Genomic DNA, 20,084 nt, shown 5'->3' with positions numbered 1-20,084 from the left:
AAATAAGTTTTCAGTAATTAAAATCAATACCCAATAGGGATTTTTCATATTAAATAATTTTATCTATATACATTAACCATTTCTATATCTTGAGCAATAATCCCAGTATGTTGTCAACATTTTTCACTTCAGATTAACCAGGTGCACTTACATAATACCCACATTAAGCATTAATCTAATTCACGTTTAATTTTTACAGCGTATCCTTACCCCTCTGACATTTTCTGTACTTCACATAAACAACATTAAATTTTTTCCCTCCCTCAAGACCCTTTGTTCCCCTTTTTCCAGCCAATTTTCTATACAGCAATTAAGTTACAGAATTCTACAGCTTTAAGCCTTCCAAATCTAAATCCTGTTTCTTTCCTGAAAAAAAATTATAAGATTTTGTAGAAAGAAACCAATTAGGTAAGAAGCATGTAAGAACCATATTTCTTAAATATTTATGTTATCAACTGTATTGTTACCTTTTTGACACTTGAAAGAGCTGTCTGCTGTATCTTGGCTGAGTCTGCCTGTAACATCAAGATAAGTTCTTTATTTCTCGTGCACGAGCAAGGAATGGAATCATTGAAAAACTCAAACCCTCGTTAAATCTTGAACGTCACCAAAAATGCTTAAAAAGCAAAAATAGTTGGCTTTGGGCAGAATGGGTTGAATTTCATTGACAACAGCCATAAAGCAAGTGATGTAGCATTGAATGACCCAAACAGGTGCAGAGCTTTTTTAGTAAATATAATAATAATTAAGCAAATGATATACTAGCAAGAATTTTAAAACATATGACAAAGAGCTTTCAGCAATATATAGTGACCTCAAAATATAACAGGGATACAATACATCCTCAACAGCATCCATTCTGCACATCTGTGAAATATTTAATGCCCATTAACTTCTTCACTAGAAGCTACAGAGAAGGAGTTGCAACTCATTAAAAATTCCAACAGGTACAGAGTTGGTAAGCTGCTGGTCCTCCATATATAATGAAAACTAGACCATGTACAAATATGATCTGCCTTTGGAAAAGTAAAGAACTTATCATTTTAAATGACAGTAACCTAAGTCCTTAAATGAATCCTACTTCTGAACCTAGCCATATATTGCATTACAAAAAATATTAGAAACGATACACGTTACCTTTTAAAAGCATCCGTATAAGGTTCTACCACATCCAAAATTTCATTATGTCATATTACATTAGTAATGGCATAAAATATCAACAAGTTGATGAATAAGAAACATATGCATCACTTTGGTATCTTTAATTCCGAAAGTTTTGTTTGTGCTGCAGGGTTCTTCATTTTAACAGAGAAGTGATTTTAATACTGGAGATGGTGGAAGTGGCGAGGTAACCTTGACAGATGGTGTTCACTTCCTTAGCCTTGGCAGAACATCCCTTAGCTTGAAGCTAAGGAACTGACAACCTGTCAAAGTTGCAAGACTGAACACTTCAAAATCACCTCTGTGTTCGACTGGAGAAGCCTACTTCACATATGGAACTATTTTGGAAATAAAAATACCGATGTCACATATATTTCTCATTCATCATTTATTAATATAATTGTATGTACTGTATAAAGAATACTTAACTCTCTCAATGAAAGGTTACTGTTACATGTACTTGACAGAAAATACAGGGTGCAAATAAAAAAAATTTGCCAGTACATGTACTAATCAAATAAAAATATGTATACGTATACAGTATAATGTTAAATAAGACTACTGAACCATAATATAAAATGTCTGTAAACTAACAGCTACAAAGCAATGGAGCTACATTTTCAGTAGTTTATATTAGGGAGCCGAGAACTATATGAGAAAGCGTAACATCATGTAGCTGCCACACAGACAACTGCAGTACAAATGAACTCAACTAAAGAACTGTCTTTTGGACTAATGAAATTGTGCTTATTGTTAGGTAATCCAGCAATTCAATATTGTATTTATAATGAAAACAGCCTCAGTGAAATCACAGATACAGTACAAATGAAGTTGCCTGTTATCTGAAAGTCTAACACCACACAATGGGTGACTGAAGCCTTTACCAAGTGCTTCAAGAATAACTTTATTTTTGAAGCGAGGATGTACCTATCCCTGAAAAATCTTGCATTTAGGGGTCTTCTAGAAGATTTACTGTTATGCAGACTACTGCATTGGACGCATGGCATGATTTGTTTACTTTTGAATTTTGGCAAAAATCGAACATTTCTGCTACTTTGAGCTCAATTTCAAGGTACTTTTCATTGGGAAACCAATCAAAATCATCTCAATTTCTGTAATATGTCTTCCATTCTATAAAATGAGACCAGGAAAACTAGAATACAACCATAAATAGCATACAAAAATACACTGCAAAGTTGCTGCTTTAAAGCAAAAACACGGTCAGTTTTTTTTTTCTCATTATGCACTGTGTGCTGCAGGATTTTTTTTATACTGCGCCTGGTCACAGACCGGGCCGCGGGGGCGTTGACCCCCGGAACTCTCTCCAGGTAAACACTGACCACATAGACCCATTCTTTCATATGTAGGCCTACCAGCTTTCTCTTGCTAGATTTGAAGGCGCTAGAATTTATGCGTACTAGTACGGCACCAACCCTGAAAGGGTTAACTAATGGCAGCAACTGATGAGACAGACAGTGAAGTGCCAGAGTTTCAGCACAAATTTAACACTGTAAATGCAATCCCCTTTGTGAAAAGAACATGGGATCACGTACCAAGATCAACAATAAAAGCTTGTTCAAGGAAAAATATGGCCTAGTGTGGTGAATCATCTTGCTGATTTTCCATCAGTGAAAAGTCAGGGAAACTGTTGATCTGGCAAGTAAAGGAAGGTGAAGAATCTAAAGATATTTAGCCAAATGTATCAGCGATTTTGTCCACTTTGAGTCCTATTTTAAGTGAAGTGCCAGAGTTTCAGCACAAATTTAACACTGTAAATGCAATCCCCTTTGTGAAAAGAACATGGGATCACGTACCAAGATCAACAATAAAAGCTTGTTCAAGGAAAAATATGGCCTAGTGTGGTGAATCATCTTGCTGATTTTCCATCAGTGAAAAGTCAGGGAAACTGTTGATCTGGCAAGTAAAGGAAGGTGAAGAATCTAAAGATATTTAGCCAAATGTATCAGCGATTTTGTCCACTTTGAGTCCTATTTTAAGCCAATTCCAATGCTCAATTCAATGCAATTCCTAACCATTTTGCTAGTATGCCTTTTGTTCTATTACCTGAGCAAGAAACTGCCCATTTAACTATCAGAACTGTCCTATAATGGGCAAAAAAGTCCAAAATAAACACTGTAGGCATTCCAACCACTAAAGCAACCTTTCCTCTGTTCATTAATCATGTCTCCAGGCCTTGCCTATATAAATAACACTTGTCCTTTATTCTGGGTCCATAGATCTTGATACAGTTTACACTTTTTATGCCCACAGCATTCTTACCCTTCACTGGGTATATTTTGCACTGCCTCCCATAACTCACTCCATAACATTATTATGGTACTGTGTAGGTTTGGGATAAGGACCTCAAATATCTTCCATGTACAACTATATATCATCTATATATCCTCTCCTGAGAATACATAACAGTATTCAGAACTTTTCGGCATTCACAATAGTTTGAGTGCTTTGTTGGCCCTATGCAGGCAATAAAAAAATATCTGTATCTGTTGCAGTTCTGCCATCTCCCCCTCCTCTGAATGGTACCATCAACACCAAACAGTATTCCAGTCAAGAGAACACAAGTGAAATGAATAGCATCATCAATGGCAATATTATACTGATCTTGAATGTTCTCATTCCACCATGACATTTACTCAGCTTTAATAATTTGCCTTATTATGTTCTCTAAACAACTGGTCAGCCAATATTATTACATCCAGGTCCTTCACATCATCTTTCATTTTATTTGGGGGTGATCGTGTGTTTTGTAAATTCTGTCCCTTGGGAGTTCTTCATTTTTCCATATCTGAACAAGAATCTGTCGTCAACATTGAAAACTTAGTTTTCTACTTCCCACTGGAAAACGTTGCTTAAATCCTCCTGCATTTTTTCAGTGTCTTCTGCTAAGGGGACTTCATGCTTACTTTTTGTATCATCTGCAAATGATATGAAGTTGGCTGGGCATTTTTATCCATATCTGCTATGAGGACCATCCCTTGGGGTATTACGCCTTTTACACAGCTAAGGCTAAATTCTCTGCTGTGTACTGTTTTGTGTTGGTTATTCTATCTGCAGAAAACTGAATATGCACTTGCCTACTTTTCCCATTATACCAATTAACATCTTTTAATGTGATATAACTCTCCATGAATGTATGTCAAATGCCTTTGCAAAATCCATGTACACCATCTCCACATTTTGACTTTCTTCAAAGGCCTCCTAAATTCTATCATAATGGTTCAACAACTGCAACGAGCATGGTCTTTCCGCTTCGTGCTGTTCTATGAAGATTGTGATTCGACGTTTCATTTAAAGTTGGCAAAACAAGTAACCTAAAGAACTGCATGCATCCACCCCAAAAATATTGGAAGTACCTAAAAATTCTGAAACTGTAATCACTCGAGTGCAAGCAAGAAATATACATCACAGAAAAAGTAGGAGAAACTCGTACCAAATCTATACACTTGAAATAACTCTTTTCCAGAGACATGGGAAAAGTGTGCAAGTGTAAAAGATCCAATGACAAGCAGGATGGGACAATTATATTAAAACAGACACACTATAAATTAAGATCTAGGAAGAAGATTTTTCAAATAAAGTTCCAGGAAATTTTACATGATCAGCCTTGCTGCAGTGCCTACAATCAAATGCAAATTGAAAACACCTGTTTGATCAGGCTGTTCAGTAAGCCGTCAACGGATCAGGCCACAGAGAAGGCAACTATGTATCCACGTCATATACAGGAAGAGTTTGTTGTTGAAGAACAGATTTTTAAATACTGTACTCTATTTCTTATTTTACAAAATCATTATGCCCAAAAGACAAATAATTAGTACAACATTCCTTCTTATAGGAAAAATACATATAGAAAAAGCCAAAATATTAGTTACAAATAATTTTCCTTCATGTTTGTTAAAAGTAACATATGTACAAGTAAATTCGGCACATACCTGTCCTTGCTGTGTCAAGGCAACCATATTAGCTTGCATCCTTGGGCCACCTTGCATTCCTGTTCCTTGCATTCCAGGTCCACCTTGCATTCCTGGGCCTCCTTGCATTCCTGGGCCTCCTTGCATTCCTGGTCCACCTTGCATACCTGGTCCAGCCTGCATCCCAGGACCCCCTTGCATACCAGGACCAGGTTGCATTCCTGGTCCTTGTTGCATTCCAGGACCTGGTTGCATTCCTGGTCCTGGCTGCATACCTGGGGTTCCTTGCATACCAGGTCCACCTTGCATGGATGGACCTTGCTGCATGGCCATGATGTTCATCATCTGATTAGGTGCCCGTTGCATTCCAATTATTTGACCACCCTGGCTCATCATGGCACCTGTGTGAGAGAAACATCACATCAGTACCATCAAATGGCATATAAAAATACAAATTCCAGGCTTTTCCTGTTAAAAGAAAATTATCTCGATTATGTCTATGTGTAACTTATGTATATTAAAGGTACAATTTTTTTAATTAACTATAAAAGTAGTAGTAGGTTGGTAGACAGCAACTGCCCAGGGAGGTACTACCGTCCTGCCAAGTGAGTATAAAACGAAAGCCTGTAATTGTTTTACATGATGGTAGGATTGCTGGTGTCCATTTTTCTGTCTCATAAACATGCAAGATTTCAGATATGTCTTGCTACTTCTACTTACACTTAGGTCACACTACACATACATGTACAAGCATATGTATACACACACACCCCTCTGGGTTTTCTGCTATTTTCTTTCTAGTTCTTGTTCTTGTTTATTTCCTCTTATCTCCATGGGGAAGTGGAACAGAATTCTTCCTCCGTAAGCCATGCGTGTTGTAAGTGGCAACTAAAATGCCGGGAGCAGGGGCCTAGTAACCCCTTCTCCTGTACAAATTACTAAATTTAAAAAAAAAAACTTTTGTTTTTCTTTTTGGGCCACCCTGCCTCAGTGGGATACGGCCGGTTTGTTGAAAGAAAGAAAGAAAAATATAAAAGAATCTGACAATGATCTAGTAATGAAAATCTGTAGTTACATTATAATTTTAATTAGAAATTACTGAATACTTAAAATGCTAACCTTGCTGTGGTTGTTGCTGAGGATATCCTGGTCTCATTGGGCCAATCATTTGCATGTTGCCTTGACCTCCCTGCATCATAATCTGCCGCCACTCTGGTCTTGAAGGTGGCATCTGTGTTCCAATGTTAAGTCCACCAGGTCCCGGGCCTATATTTACATTAGGTGGTCTAGGTCGCTGCAACATACCACCTGTGGCCATGGGTGTGCGACTAACCATACCCATGGTACCTGCTGTGCTAACCTGACCTAAGCTATTACTCATGTTACTGGCTGACATAGTTCCCACACTCATAGTAGGCATAGTAGCCCCAGCCATGGTACTACTTGCCATACTGGAGGTGGGATTCATGGTTGTGGTGGGTACCATACCAGGCTTCATGGTAGGCATATTAGGGGGTAATGTTTGTTGAGTCATGCCACCCATCATTTGGCTTGACCCCATATTAACCATAGGACCACTAACCATACCCGGTCTCATACTGGGCCGCATGCCTTGGTAACTCATCTGACCCATGCTTTGTCCCATCTGGGTCATTGGCTGAGGCATAGGTTGACCCATCATCTGCTGCTGTTGCTGCAATAGTGCCACCTGCCGATATTCAGGCGGTGGTGGTCGAGACATCATTTGGCCTGTCTGACCCACCATTTGACCCCCTGCTGGAGTCACATGCCGCATCATGGTGCCTGGGCCCATCATCTGTTGACCAGGATATCGTGGGGGTTGTGGCTGGCTCAAAGCATACTGCCCACTCATCTGGCCCTGGTAGAACATCTCATTACTCATTTTGCCATCTGCTCCCATTTGACCACCCAGCTGTCAGGGAAGGACAGGTAACCCAATCTAGATTAGTACTAAAAGCAATCTGACCCCCCCAAAACAATCTTCTTACTGAATGTTACATATAAAATAAACATGTGTATATGTGTTCACATATGTAATAACCCATGAGTAGCATGACGGTTTAAACCTACATCTGTGTAACAAGACTGTAAACTTTCTTTAGAGTCCTATCCATATGGCTGGGATGTTAAAGTGAAATAAAACAAAAAGCAACTAATTAAGATACTGTACAATAAACCAGACAATAAAACTGAGTGAGATGCAGATTACTATAAATCAAAGAGAGACAAAGATTTGTGTGAATGCAATGAAGTAAAGCCAAAAAATAAAAGTATATGAGGTAAAAAAAAGTATCACCATGACAAACACAGACCAAAAAAGATAATATGTTTTAAGCTAATAGTGGAAACTGTCAATGAGAGATTAAATGGATGCTGTTTATAGTTGTACAAAAAAGAAATAATGCATACCATTAAGAACCAAAAAAGATGAAGCGGAAGCAGGACAAACCGACATAGTAAACTCTTGAATTAACAGAAATATGGGACAAAATCTTCTGGCACAATCAATGTGGAAAAACTGGACCAAGCCCATCGATTATTGTTATAATCATGACAGAACAATCTCATTCTATCTACCATAATTGCCATTACCAACCACCTGCTACCCCCATTAGGCCATTAAATTGAGAACTTTCTGTGTAATCACAAAATGCTCAGAAGCTAACTTCAGCAGTTAAGAAACACAGCAGAATATTGGTGAATCAGGTAATGTAAAAAATTAGAACACCTTGCTATTATTAATACTGACTTAGGTCCAGCATAATGAAGAATTGCTAAAGGGAGTCAGGGGCACAGATAATCAAAACAACAACTAGAAGAGCAATTAAGCAAGACATAACAAGAGACGAAAAAACAAAAATACTGTACAATGCATATGAACTGTAAAAAATTAAATAAAGGAAAATAAACACTTTTCTACAAAGTAACAGTCAAAATGGCCCAATAAATGCTTATGAGAATAGTACACAGGGAACATGATAAAAAAGACCCATCCATATTTTAAAGAGATAAACAAATTATAAAAGAATTTATATATACCAGCATAGATGGGTAATTTAAAAAATTAGAAACCATGGGACACAATAAATGAGAAGAAACCTGACAAAAGAGAATCTAACTGAAACCAAACTGGAGAATAATTTCTTGTCCAAAGAAAAATTTATTAGTCTGCTAGGCATCCCTCATTCAAATTCACGTGAAAATAATAAAGATGTTATAATATTAGCATTAAATAAAGCAAAAAAAAAAAAAAAACAGTTTATTGAAATACTTGCCTATTGCAAATATAATTTCTACCAATATATTGTACACTACATTTATATCTGGCCACAACAATCTAACATAACCTGCAAGTAATATATTTACTTTACTAACCTGCGCTCCAGCAGTCATGGGTGAAGGCCCTCCTCCTTGTGATCCTGGTGGTATAGGTGATGGGCCCCGAGGTCCACCAGGATAGGGGCCCCTAACCCCAGCCCCCATGGCTCCAGCCATCTGATACTGCTGAGGTGTTAAAGTACCAGGCTGAGAAGAGTTGGGGTATGAACCCATAGGTGACATACGATTTTGGTATGGCACCATCCCTCCTTGCATTTGTGCTTGCTGTTGGGACCCTGGTTGTTGCTGCTGGGCTTGCTGCTGTTGTTGTTGCTGTGATTGCTGTTGTTGTGGTTGTTGTTGCTGTTGCTGTTGTTGATGATGTTGCTGTTGTGCCATTTGTTGTTGTATTAGTTGTTGACGCTTTTTAATTTCCATTTCACTCATACCACTATTTTGATTATTGTACATGGCATTTGTTTGATTCATGTTACTAGTATACATTTGATTATTAATGCTCCCACTTTGAGCCATCATACCAGGCCCACCAGGGTTATTTATATTATTTAACTGATAGTCAGCAAAACCAGGCCGAATATTGTTAGGCCCAGTAGACACCATCTTTATCTGATGCTGCTCTGCCATTTGTTTCAGAGTCTGGGCAGCAGGAATCATATCCGACTGAGCCATACGCATTTTTGGCACACTACTGGTGGTGGAGAATGGAGTTGGGGAACCAGACGTGCTAGAAGTGGAGGTGGGATTGAATGAGGTTGGGGTGAAGGAGGTAGGTGGGGTAGAGGTATGAGACACGGGGGGAGTTCCTGGATACTGTGAAAACACTGGAGAGGCTGAGGAGGTGGATGTACCACCGCCCTTGCTCATAGCTATTTGGGGACTCTGGGCATTGGCATTCCCACTCGCAACACCACTGTCACTACTAACACTAGAGGGTTCGTTATCAAATAAATTGTCTACAGATTCCTCTTTCACAAAATCACCCAAACCAGAGTTACTATTTTCTTGCTTAATATTGTCAAAATCTAAATCACTCATGAACTGATCAAAATTGATCCCCATGTCCTCAATATCACCAATATTACTAAAGTCTTCGATGTCATCAAGGAGGGTGATGTCTAGATCTTGCTGCTCCTTCTTAACATCATCTATAGGAGGGCCATTCGAGGCAGAGGTAGTTGCACCTGTAGGCACAGGGGATTCCGTCTTTTTTATACTGGGAAGTTGTTGTACCATCTGAAAGTCGTTGATGTCTCCTGTTGCTCCACCAGACTGGGATGCCCCAGCATGAAGTGGGCCCCCATGTGGAGGTCCACCATGGGGAGGACCACCATGGGAGGGGGTGCCATGTATGGGTCCATGAGGCGGAGCACCATTATTCAACCGTTGTTTTTTTGCAGCTGGCTCATTTTCATGGGTCTCACCAGATGATGTAGTCTGGTCATGCCCACGGGCTAACATCTTCGATTGCTGCAATAAAATGCATTAAATTTGTTAAATGTCAGATTAGATAATCCCAGCATTAGAGGACTGTATTACTTAATTATATAATCTTAAATTATACAAATCAATCCTCAAAATAAATACGATGACTAATGATTGGTTGCATACAAGGAAATTCAAAAAATAGATGCCAAGTCAATTATGATAGTTCCTGCAATACATATTCACATAAATTAACATTTTAATTTTGCACCAAAACTTAGCAACTTAAACCTTGCTAAAATTTATGCTATGTAATATTAATTAATTCTACCCAACCTGTTAAAGTCAGCCTAAATTTAATTAAAATGATTTAACATTAATGAAATACTGCATATTAACTTGATGATGCTCACACTACCTTGTTGCAGTTATAGCAAAAAATTCAATATTTGTTGAGCTTGGATCCAAACAACAAATTGCTGACAATATTGAAGAAATGAAAAACATTGCAGGACAGGCTCTCACTGGGACAATATTTTGCTCTCTTAGAGGTTTTTCATGATTTGATAAAGTCTTTAACAGAGTGAAATGTTGTACCACTAGAAGCTTGTTCTGAAATGTGCATCTTTTTCTTCATCACATGCTCAGCTTGTTCGGAAAAAAATCCTTGCTTTGTAAGGCAAGTGCACAAATTCTGTCTTGAGGGAGAAATAAGATGAGAAAGCATGGGTGTGGCAGTTAAAAATGAAAATGGAGGTACTAAAGAGAAAATGTTCTGAGAAACTATTAAAAGCGAATGATGAAAAGGAGGCAGAGATTTCATGCATAAGGCAAGGAGGAATTAAATCTGTTAGGATGATGGGAAAAACCAAGAGGTGAGTGTAAAGAAAACTTGTGTGGAGGTTGGTAGATTGAAAGAGGGTAAAACAACATGCATTAATGGTCTAAGACTGAGATGCTGAAAGAAGATGAGGGTATAATTTTGTATTGGTTGGTGTATTTATACAAAATATGTATGAAAGAAAAGAAGCTATCTAAGAGAGGATGCATAGTTCCTTTGCATTGGGGAAAGGTAGGAAGCAAGGGTGAGGGAAGAGTGTATGTAAAAATTATACACTGGTCAACAACCAAAATGCTTCCGAGACCAGAGTAGCAATTTCCAACTAATTTTAGGTCACTGATAATGAATATCATGGTTAAAATTGTTTGTTAGCTCTACTTTTCAATATACACCGACGTGTCACAACAGGTTCCAACAGGCTTGCGGCAGTGTTGTTTCTTACCACACTCACAGTTTCACTGCCCTTCATTATTGTTCCAGCAGTCATAGAAGGTGGTTTGTACTGTGCAAGTTTATATTTTGAGGTGAAAGGTAGGCGATTTTCTTATAATAAATATTCACTGAGCAAGCTACTGACATGCAAGTGAGGCTTATTATATTAACTTTATTTTCCTACTGAATGATATAGCGCATAAATATTTCTGCATAGCTGTCATGCTCTGTATTATAATGATAAATTAATGAATAAATTCTGTTTATCTTCTAACTGTTTGCCGTTTTCTTCTTTCAAATGCCTTGTACTCGTGTGAATAGGGCAGACAACTTCTGCTACATTTGTGGTGAGGTGACCTTTGCATCACAGAAGTGCCATTTAATGCTATGGTTAGAAAGGCATATCACCTATATTTTGGATGCAAGACTGGTGACCAGGATAAGAACTGGGCTCTACACATATGCTGCAACAATTGTGCTACTAACCTTAGCAAATGGCTGTGCCAATGACATGGCGAGAGCCAACAGGTCATGCCAACAATTGTTATTTCTGCATGGTACCTCCAGTACAAAAGGGCTAGTCAAAGAAAAAAAAAAGGGGTCCATTGAATATCCAAACATTCCATCAGGTATTTCCCCTCAAGGAAGGTTCCTTGATGTTGGTGAGGGGCTCTTGATTTAGGGAATTGGATCTGTGCTCCAGTTCCCCGAATTAAGCCTGAATGCCTTCCACATCCCCCCCCCCCCCCAGGCGCTGTATAATCCTCTGGGTTTAGCGCTTCCCCCTTGATTATAATAATAATAATAATAATAATAATAATAATAACCATCAGGTATTCACCCAGTTCCACATGAAGAAGGTCTACCTGTTCCTGATGCACCAACTTCAGTATCCTTCTAGTCAGATGAAGAAAGTGGTGAGGAGAAAGAAGAGAAGAATGGCAGTGCTGGATTACAGAATGACTGAAACTTTGATGAAGACCACTCCTCTAGGCCACATCTCATAACAAAAGGGGAACTCCATGACCTTGTCAGGAATCTGGAACTACCCAAAAATAAGGCAGAGCTGCTAGGCTCTCATCTTCAACAGTGGAATCTCCTAGTAGCTGATGTGAAGATATCAAAATTTCGTGACCGTCAGCAGTAGTTCAACAATTTCTTCGTAATGGAAGGTGATTTAGTGGTCTGCAAGAATATTAATGGTCTGATGGAAGCACTTGGTATTTACTACGAACCCAGTCACTGGAGGTTGTTCATAGATTCATCAAAAACGAGTCTGAAATGTGTCTTGCTGTATAATGGTAACAGGAAACCATCAGTTCCTGTGGGCTATGCACCACATATGAAAGAAACTTATGAGAATGTGAAGCATATGTTGCAATGCATGAAATATGATGAACATCAATGGCAGCTCTGTGGTGACCTAAAGGTTGTTGTTTTTGTGATGGGCCTGCAGGGCAGATACACCAAGTACTGCTGCTTGGGACAGCCGTACAAGAGGTTCCCACTACATCAGGAGAGACTGGCCACCTCGTCAATCATTGGAGCCTGGGATGAAAAATGTTCAACATCCACCTCTCATGGAACCAAACAAAATTTTGCTACCACAACTACACATAAAACTGGGGATCATGAAAAACTTTGTAAAAGTTATGGACAAATCAGGTCAGGGACACAAGTATTTAACATCAAAATTCCCCTCACTGAGCGATGCTAAGATAAGAGAGGGAGTCTTCAATGGTCCTCAGATTTGAGAGCTTCTTAAAGATGGTGACTTTGAATCAGACCTTCGTGGGGAGGAGAAAGCTGCTTGGGAAGCATTCAAGTTAGTGGTGAAGGGATTTCTCAGAAACAGAAGGGAAAGCAACTATGAAGAATTGGTGAAAAACCTCATCAAGGCTTACAAGAACATGGGATGTAACACAAGTCACTTAAAATCCACTTTTTGGACTCACATTTAGACTTTTTTCCAGTGAACTGTGGGGCAGTTAGTGACGAACATGGTGAAAGGTTTCACCAAGATATTTCAACCGTGGAAAAATGGTACCAGGGGAAATAGGGCACAAGAATGCTTGCAGACTATTGCTGGACATTAGCAAGAGATGATTCTTCAGCCCACTATAAGTGTCAAGCAAAAAGGCAGAGAGTAGGTACGGATTAGAGTTTAACACATACTGACACACATTGTATGTTACAATAAAATAATCAAATATTACATGTCTCGTATCCTTAAAACTATAGCTAATAAGCATTTTTCAAGATGATATTTGGATTCAGGACATGCAAATACATAAGAATTATCTTATCTCATTTAAGAAGTCTACAACTTTTCAAAAATTGTTGACCAGTGTTATATGTGAATAAATCAGTTGAGTATACCCAACAAATGTAAAGCAGAATTATTATGAAAAGAATTAGAGAAAACACAAAGAGTAGGATTCCAAAAGGACAAAAAGTTGGATTCCAAAGGGACAAGGAGGATTTAGGAAGGGATGGAGATCCAGTGTTTGTGATAAAATATATAAGTGAGCAAATGCTTAACATAATGAGCTGTCCATTGCATTTGAGGATTCTGAAAACACACGATAGGGAAGCGACGTGGAAAGTGTTGAAAATGCATGGAATATATATTAAAAATATTAAGAGCTATAAAATGTTTTATCTGAGTGAGAATTAGGGAAGTACTTTCCAGATGAAGTGGAACTGAGAGGTATGCATGATGCCACCATGGTTGCTTAATGTTTAAAGATAATAAAGCTGATATAAAGCGGAAGTTGGAGTTGATATAGTTACTCGGCATTGATGACACAAGAGCTTGTGGGAAATTCAGAAGAGACATTGCAGAGGTTGGTGTAGGAGTTTGGAAGGGTGTGTGAGAATGATCGAATTTTAAAGTGAACATAGAAAAGAGCAGCGTGATGAGACTTTTATTTTATTTTACTACAATGATGGACTCACACCAAGGTGGGTTGACCCCCTCCCTCCCCAAAAAGGAAACTCTCACATTCATTCAATGGACAGACATCACAGATCAAATGACCTTCCAAACTGTAATGTCCTCACCCATCCTTCAGGGAGCAGGCACTGTACTCCCCACCTTCAAGATTCAAGTACGACTAACTAGTTTCTCTGAACCCCTTCCTAAGAAGACTTGGCAATCATAGATGACAGATTGGAGCCTGGAGGGGAAGGGGATAATGTGAATGTACAGCATAGACATTTGGGAGTGGATGTGTTGGCAGACGGGGTTTATGAAAAAGGAGGTGAATCACAGGACAGAAAAAAGAAATCAGTCACAAATGAGTGACTGGAATATGCAGGATACAAGGAAACAGGATACAGAGTTTGAGGCTTTTCAATTCCTGGATGGGATTGTCTTCAGCTCAGATAACAGAAAAGCAGATGGAGTATACTTGTTAGAGTGGTGCTCTAATGAGCATGGAACAAATTCTCATAACTATTCCTTTTATGGGACTTACCCCCATTGTGGCCAGCAACGAAGAATTATCTTGTTTCTTAGTTTCAGTAGTTTTCTTGTTCGTCTTTTTGGCCTTGGACTCTATATGTTTCTGCCTGTAGAGGAGTGTCTGTTTCTCCTGGTCCGTGCAAAGTGTCTCAATGGAAGAGTCAAATCGACTAGTGACGTTGTTGTGGACCTGGCGGTAATGTACAAGGCGTCGCTTGAGGCGATCTACAACATATTGCCGGTTCTGCTGGTAGTCGGCCATATTATCAGGGCCTGCCCCCCCAGCCAGCGCCGTGCCCCCGCCCACCCCTGCCACTGTGGCGGAATGACGGGAGCACAACAAGAACAGCCAGTTTAAAGCACTGAACTTTGACCGCCCGTTAAAAGTTCTCTTGGCGTGTGGGGATACAGATGAGGAGTGAGATTTGACACTAGACTATCACCAAATTTTTAGTGGTTCCGTTACACTTTCTGGAATCTGTTCCTTAATCTTACACACTCTTGGCCTCTCTAGGTTTTGAAGGCAGACTTTAAACATATATATGTTTTTACATGTGGTATTTAATCCATGTAGAGCTCAAGTCCGACATAGTGAATGTAGAAGCTTGAAGGTGTAAGAGTTAGTAGGCCACACCAGTATCACATGATTAGATGTAATGCACTATGATTCTTAGGCGACCTGGCCAGCAGGAGGAACAGCATTTGAATCCAGCAGTGGGTGTGATCCTCCTGTAGCCAGCAGAGAAAGAGAGTCGGCTATAATGTGTACCCCCAGGCCTAAGCAGGTAGAAGGAACCTGGGAGGCTCACGGGGGAACACCAGCACTGGGGGAGCATACTCCTGGGCCGCCATCATCACAAGGCCTCTCCAACATTGCTGCTCAACCATCTTGAACACCACACCTGTGAAAACAAAACTTTTCTTAGTGGTCATAACACAAAAAATATTTATGTAGAATGTTACTCAAATTTAGACGGGGTAGGATAGAACAACAAGTCCAAGTCAGTGGACATACATTCTCTGTACTGTCCATATTAATACCTTATACCAACAAAAATTTAACAACTATAAATAATCTGATTACTTCAGGGCCATGAATATGTATGTTTATTAGTTACTTAAAATGAAGAGCCTCCATCTATTTCATTAGAATGAGATAAAGCCTAAAGTTATGATATTCAAAATACTCCAAACTTATTGAAACAACTATTTAAAGTACCTGGTGCTCACAGCTACTTACATAAAGTGCATATATTAGCTGCCTAAATATATTAAAAGTTTGGAATAAATTTCTATCTACAGTATCACTGAGAATGCTGAAAATTTATTAGGAAATCCCTATAATAATTATTCAATATAACAATAATATAAAATAATTTTTAATCATTACACTGTACTTGTAAACAATATAGGCTACCGTATTTATAATACAGTACGTATACGTATATGTAAAAAAAATGTCACAATACTTATTACCTTACAATATAGAAAGAGAATTTTAGACACATGTTAGTCCATCCTGAACCATTATCAAACTGTATAATTATAACCAATATATTCTTGACTAAAAAGCCTCCTGCATGATTAGTCTTACAATCCATCTATTCCTCTTCCATTCCATTGAGTTGCTTAATACTGTTTTGCATTGTGCTCAGTTTCAGTTTATACTTTTTTATACTTTTTTATATCAAGTAGTAACTGCAATTTACCCTCACCGAACAGCACATTTTTATCTGTAACCTACCAATAGACTTAGTAAGAATGTTTAACACATGTTAGCTCAATATCTGCTCAGCTTTTGTAATTACTAGACGACTTCGACATGATTTTCAATAGTACGCTGGAAGACAAACAAAATGCCGATGTAGTACTAGTCTTTGACAAGTGTGTTCGAGGTTCAATATTACGCAAATGTATACATACAGAGGACAGCCCAAAGATTAATAGCCAACAAAGCAAAATTAGAAGCCCCCACAGCAAATAGTTCTGTTCCTCAAGGCACAATACAGTGCTTACCCCATATACCTTTCCATTTTCTTATGTAACACAACCTTTGATACCTTTGATATACATACTTTTGATGAGTTCCAAGAGTTTTTTTTACTCCTGGAGCTTGGCCATAGGCCAGGCTTGTCAAAACAGACACGTAAAAACATAGCACTTCATCATCCTTTGAAAAGGATAATAGAACTTACTACTGTAGATCTTTAACTGAGCCACAGAAAATAGCCTACTATTTTCATGGGTCAATATCGCCATGGCTTGATCCAAGACCAGGCCTCTTGGTGGATCGAGGCCTGATCAACCAGGCTGTTACTGCTAGCCACGTGCAGTCCAACATATAAACTAAAGATTAGTTGACCATGAAATGATTAGTAGTGCAAAGTACATATAGTACAGTAAAAAAAAAAAATAGGCAAGATGAGAGAACTTGATAAGTGGCAGTTGTATTTGACTTTTTGAGACCCTTACCTTTACTTCTGATATACCTTTGATGAGCGCATAAAGGGAATTATCAGCAAACTTCTGGCTGTCTTCAAGAGGGAACTTGACAAGTTTCTTTAAATGTAGACAAATTTTCATTCAGTATTATTATGCAATTTAGAAGGGAAACTTCAGACTTTATTTTACTAACCAAACCAACCAAAACAACTTCTAATCAGTTTGAAGCAACTCTCCCAAATATTATATTATATGACCTCTAGTCTATTAAAACATCTGCCAATCCATAAAATATTACTATTTGAACCGTTAATTGTAACACTGATTTTATTATGTGCAACTTCAAGATTATTATTCTTACAAACCTCCACCCTGACTACCTTGCATTAGTACAGTGGACCCCCGGTTAACGATTTTAATCCGTGCAAGAGGGGTAATTGTTATGCGAAATAATCGCTATGTGAATGAATTTTCCCCATAAGAAATAATGGAAATCAAATTAATCCGTGCAAGACACCCAAAAGTATGAAAAAAAAAATTTTACCACATGAAATATACATTTTCCCACACACAAAGAGAAGGATACATGCACAATAGTAGAGTAGTACATGCACAGTATATATTGTGCATGTACTACTCTACTAAATGAAGAATAAATGACACTTACCTGTATTGAAGATGCAGCAATGACTGATGAGACACTGTGTCCTGGGAGTGCCTTTTCCTCCTGAGTACTGTAGGTCCTGTTTGGCATTTTCTTCCAGAACAGGCCTTATCACACTGTGTATGCCACTACGATTCTTAAATCTCTCAAACCAACCTTTGCTGGGTTTAAATTCACCAATATGAGCACTAGTTCCAGGCATTTTTCCCTGTTCACCTGGGTGTTAGTCGACTTGTGTGGGTTGCATCCTGGGAGACAAGATTAAGGACCCCAATGGAAATAAGTTAGACAGTCTTCGATGACACTGACTTTTTTGGGTTATCCTGGGTGGCAAATCCTCTGGGGTTAATTGTTTCTTGGTATTCTCAATAAGCCACACTAACAACGGTGCTACAGCAGCAGCAGCAGCTGACAGTGCAGCAGCAGCAGCAGCTGTACCACCAATAGTAGCGATGGTTGATTGGGGTTTATTATACAACCTGGCCAGCTCGGAGACATGCACTCCACTTTCATACTTATCAATGATCTTTTTCTTCATCTCTATTGTAATTCTCACCCTTATTGCTGTAGGGTTGGCACTAGAAGCTTTCTTGGGGCCCATGGTCACTTATTTTCCAGAAAAAGCACCGAAAACACTGTAATAATACGAAATATTCCGATTGTATGCTTGGATGTTACCGCAGAGGCCGGCTGGTAAACAATGCCACCGGCGGAACATGTGAGCGCGTCTCGGACGAAAATCGGTAAGCAGGTTTTTAAGCGGTATGCGAGGCAAAATTTTTGCAATTAAAGTAAGCGGTATGCGAAATAATCGCTATGTGATGCCATCGTTATGCGGGGGTCCACTGTATTAAGATAAAATAAAAATTTATTAAAAAGTTAACCATTCTTATCTTGTCTAGACATAAGTAGCTATTATGTATTAGGATTATTTTTTTTTTATTATCACATTGGCCGATTCCCACCAAGGCAGGGTGGCCCGAAAAAGAAAAACTTTCACCATCATTCACTCCATCACTGTCTTGCCAGAAGGGTGCTTTACACTACAGTTTTTAAACTGCAACATTAACACCCCTCCTTCAGAGTGCAGGCACTGTGCTTCCCATCTCCAGGACTCAAGTCCGGCCTGCCGGTTTCCCTGAACCCCTTCATAAATGTTACTTTGCTCACACTCCAACAGCACGTCAAGTATTAAAAACCATTCGTCTCCATTCACTCCTATCAAACACGCTCACGCACGCCTGCTGGAAGTCCAAGCCCCTCGCACACAAAACCTCCTTTACCCCCTCCCTCCAACCTTTCCTAGGCCGACCCCTACCCCGCCTTCCTTCCACTACAGACCGATACACTCTTGAAGTCATTCTGTTTCGCTCCATTCTCTCTACATGTCTGAACCACCTCAACAACCCTTCCTCAGCCCTCTGGACAACAGTTTTGGTAATCCCGCACCTCCTCCTAACTTCCAAACTACGAATTCTCTGCATTATATTCACACCACACATTGCCCTCAGACATGACATCTCCACTGCCTCCAGCCTTCTCCTTGCTGCAACATTCATCACCCATGCTTCACACCCATATAAGACTGTTGGTAAAACTATACTCTCATACATTCCCCTCTTTGCCTCCAAGGACAAAGTTCTTTGTCTCCACAGACTCCTAAGTGCACCACTCACCCTTTTCCCCTCATCAATTCTATGATTCACCTCATCCTTCATAGACCCATCCGCTGACACGTCCACTCCCAAATATCTGAATACATTCACTTCTTCCATACTCTCTCCCTCCAATCTGATATCCAATCTTTCATCACCTAATATTTTTGTTATCCTCATAACCTTACTCTTTCCTGTATTCACTTTTAATTTTCTTCTTTTGCACACCCTACCAAATTCATCCACCAATCTCTGCAACTTCTCTTCAGAATCTCCCAAGTGCACAGTGTCATCAGCAAAGAGCAACTGTGACAACTCACACTTTGTGTGTGATTCTTTATCTTTTTACTCCATGCCTCTTGCCAAGACCCTCGCATTTACTTCTCTTACAACCCCATCTATAAATATATTAAACAACCACGGTGATATCACACATCCTTGTCTAAGGCCTACTTTTACTGGGAAATAATTTCCCTCTTTCCTATGTACTCTAACTTGAGCCTCACTATCCTCATAAAAACTCTTCACTGCTTTCAATAACCTACCTCCTACACCATACACCTGCAACATCTGCCACATTGCCCCCCTATCCACCCTGTCATACGCCTTTTCCAAATCCATAAATGCCACAAAGACCTCTTTAGCCTTATCTAAATACTGTTCACTTATATGTTTCACTGTAAACACCTGGTCCACACACCCCCTACCTTTC

The 20,084-nt window shown here is 39.1% G+C and overlaps 1 protein-coding gene across 6 annotated transcripts in view; it reads right to left on the bottom strand.

The window, feature by feature from the left end:
• Window positions 1–20,084, bottom strand: part of LOC128685755 (collagen alpha-1(I) chain-like) — a 343,376-nt gene that overhangs the window by 5,903 nt on the left and 317,389 nt on the right. For 3 of the 6 annotated variants that reach the window (XM_070087796.1, XM_070087797.1, XM_070087798.1), the window contains 5 exons: window positions 14,625–15,513; window positions 8,487–9,917; window positions 6,210–7,023; window positions 5,112–5,491; window positions 468–515 (listed from right to left, as the gene is read on the bottom strand). In XM_070087796.1, the coding sequence (XP_069943897.1) occupies window positions 468–515; window positions 5,112–5,491; window positions 6,210–7,023; window positions 8,487–9,917; window positions 14,625–14,873 (2,922 nt within the window). In that variant the 5' untranslated portion in view covers window positions 14,874–15,513. Of the gene's footprint in view, window positions 1–467; window positions 516–5,111; window positions 5,492–6,209; window positions 7,024–8,486; window positions 9,918–13,100; window positions 13,264–14,624; window positions 15,514–20,084 lie in introns of those variants that run through there. The other 3 variants (XM_070087801.1, XM_070087800.1, XM_070087799.1) reach the window with 3 other exon arrangements.

Source organism: Cherax quadricarinatus, chromosome 23 (assembly GCF_038502225.1).
Source record: "Cherax quadricarinatus isolate ZL_2023a chromosome 23, ASM3850222v1, whole genome shotgun sequence".
NCBI classification, from domain to species: domain Eukaryota; kingdom Metazoa; phylum Arthropoda; class Malacostraca; order Decapoda; family Parastacidae; genus Cherax; species Cherax quadricarinatus.
Note: the sequence above shows the minus strand (reverse complement) of the source record. Positions and strands in the feature narration are given on the sequence as shown.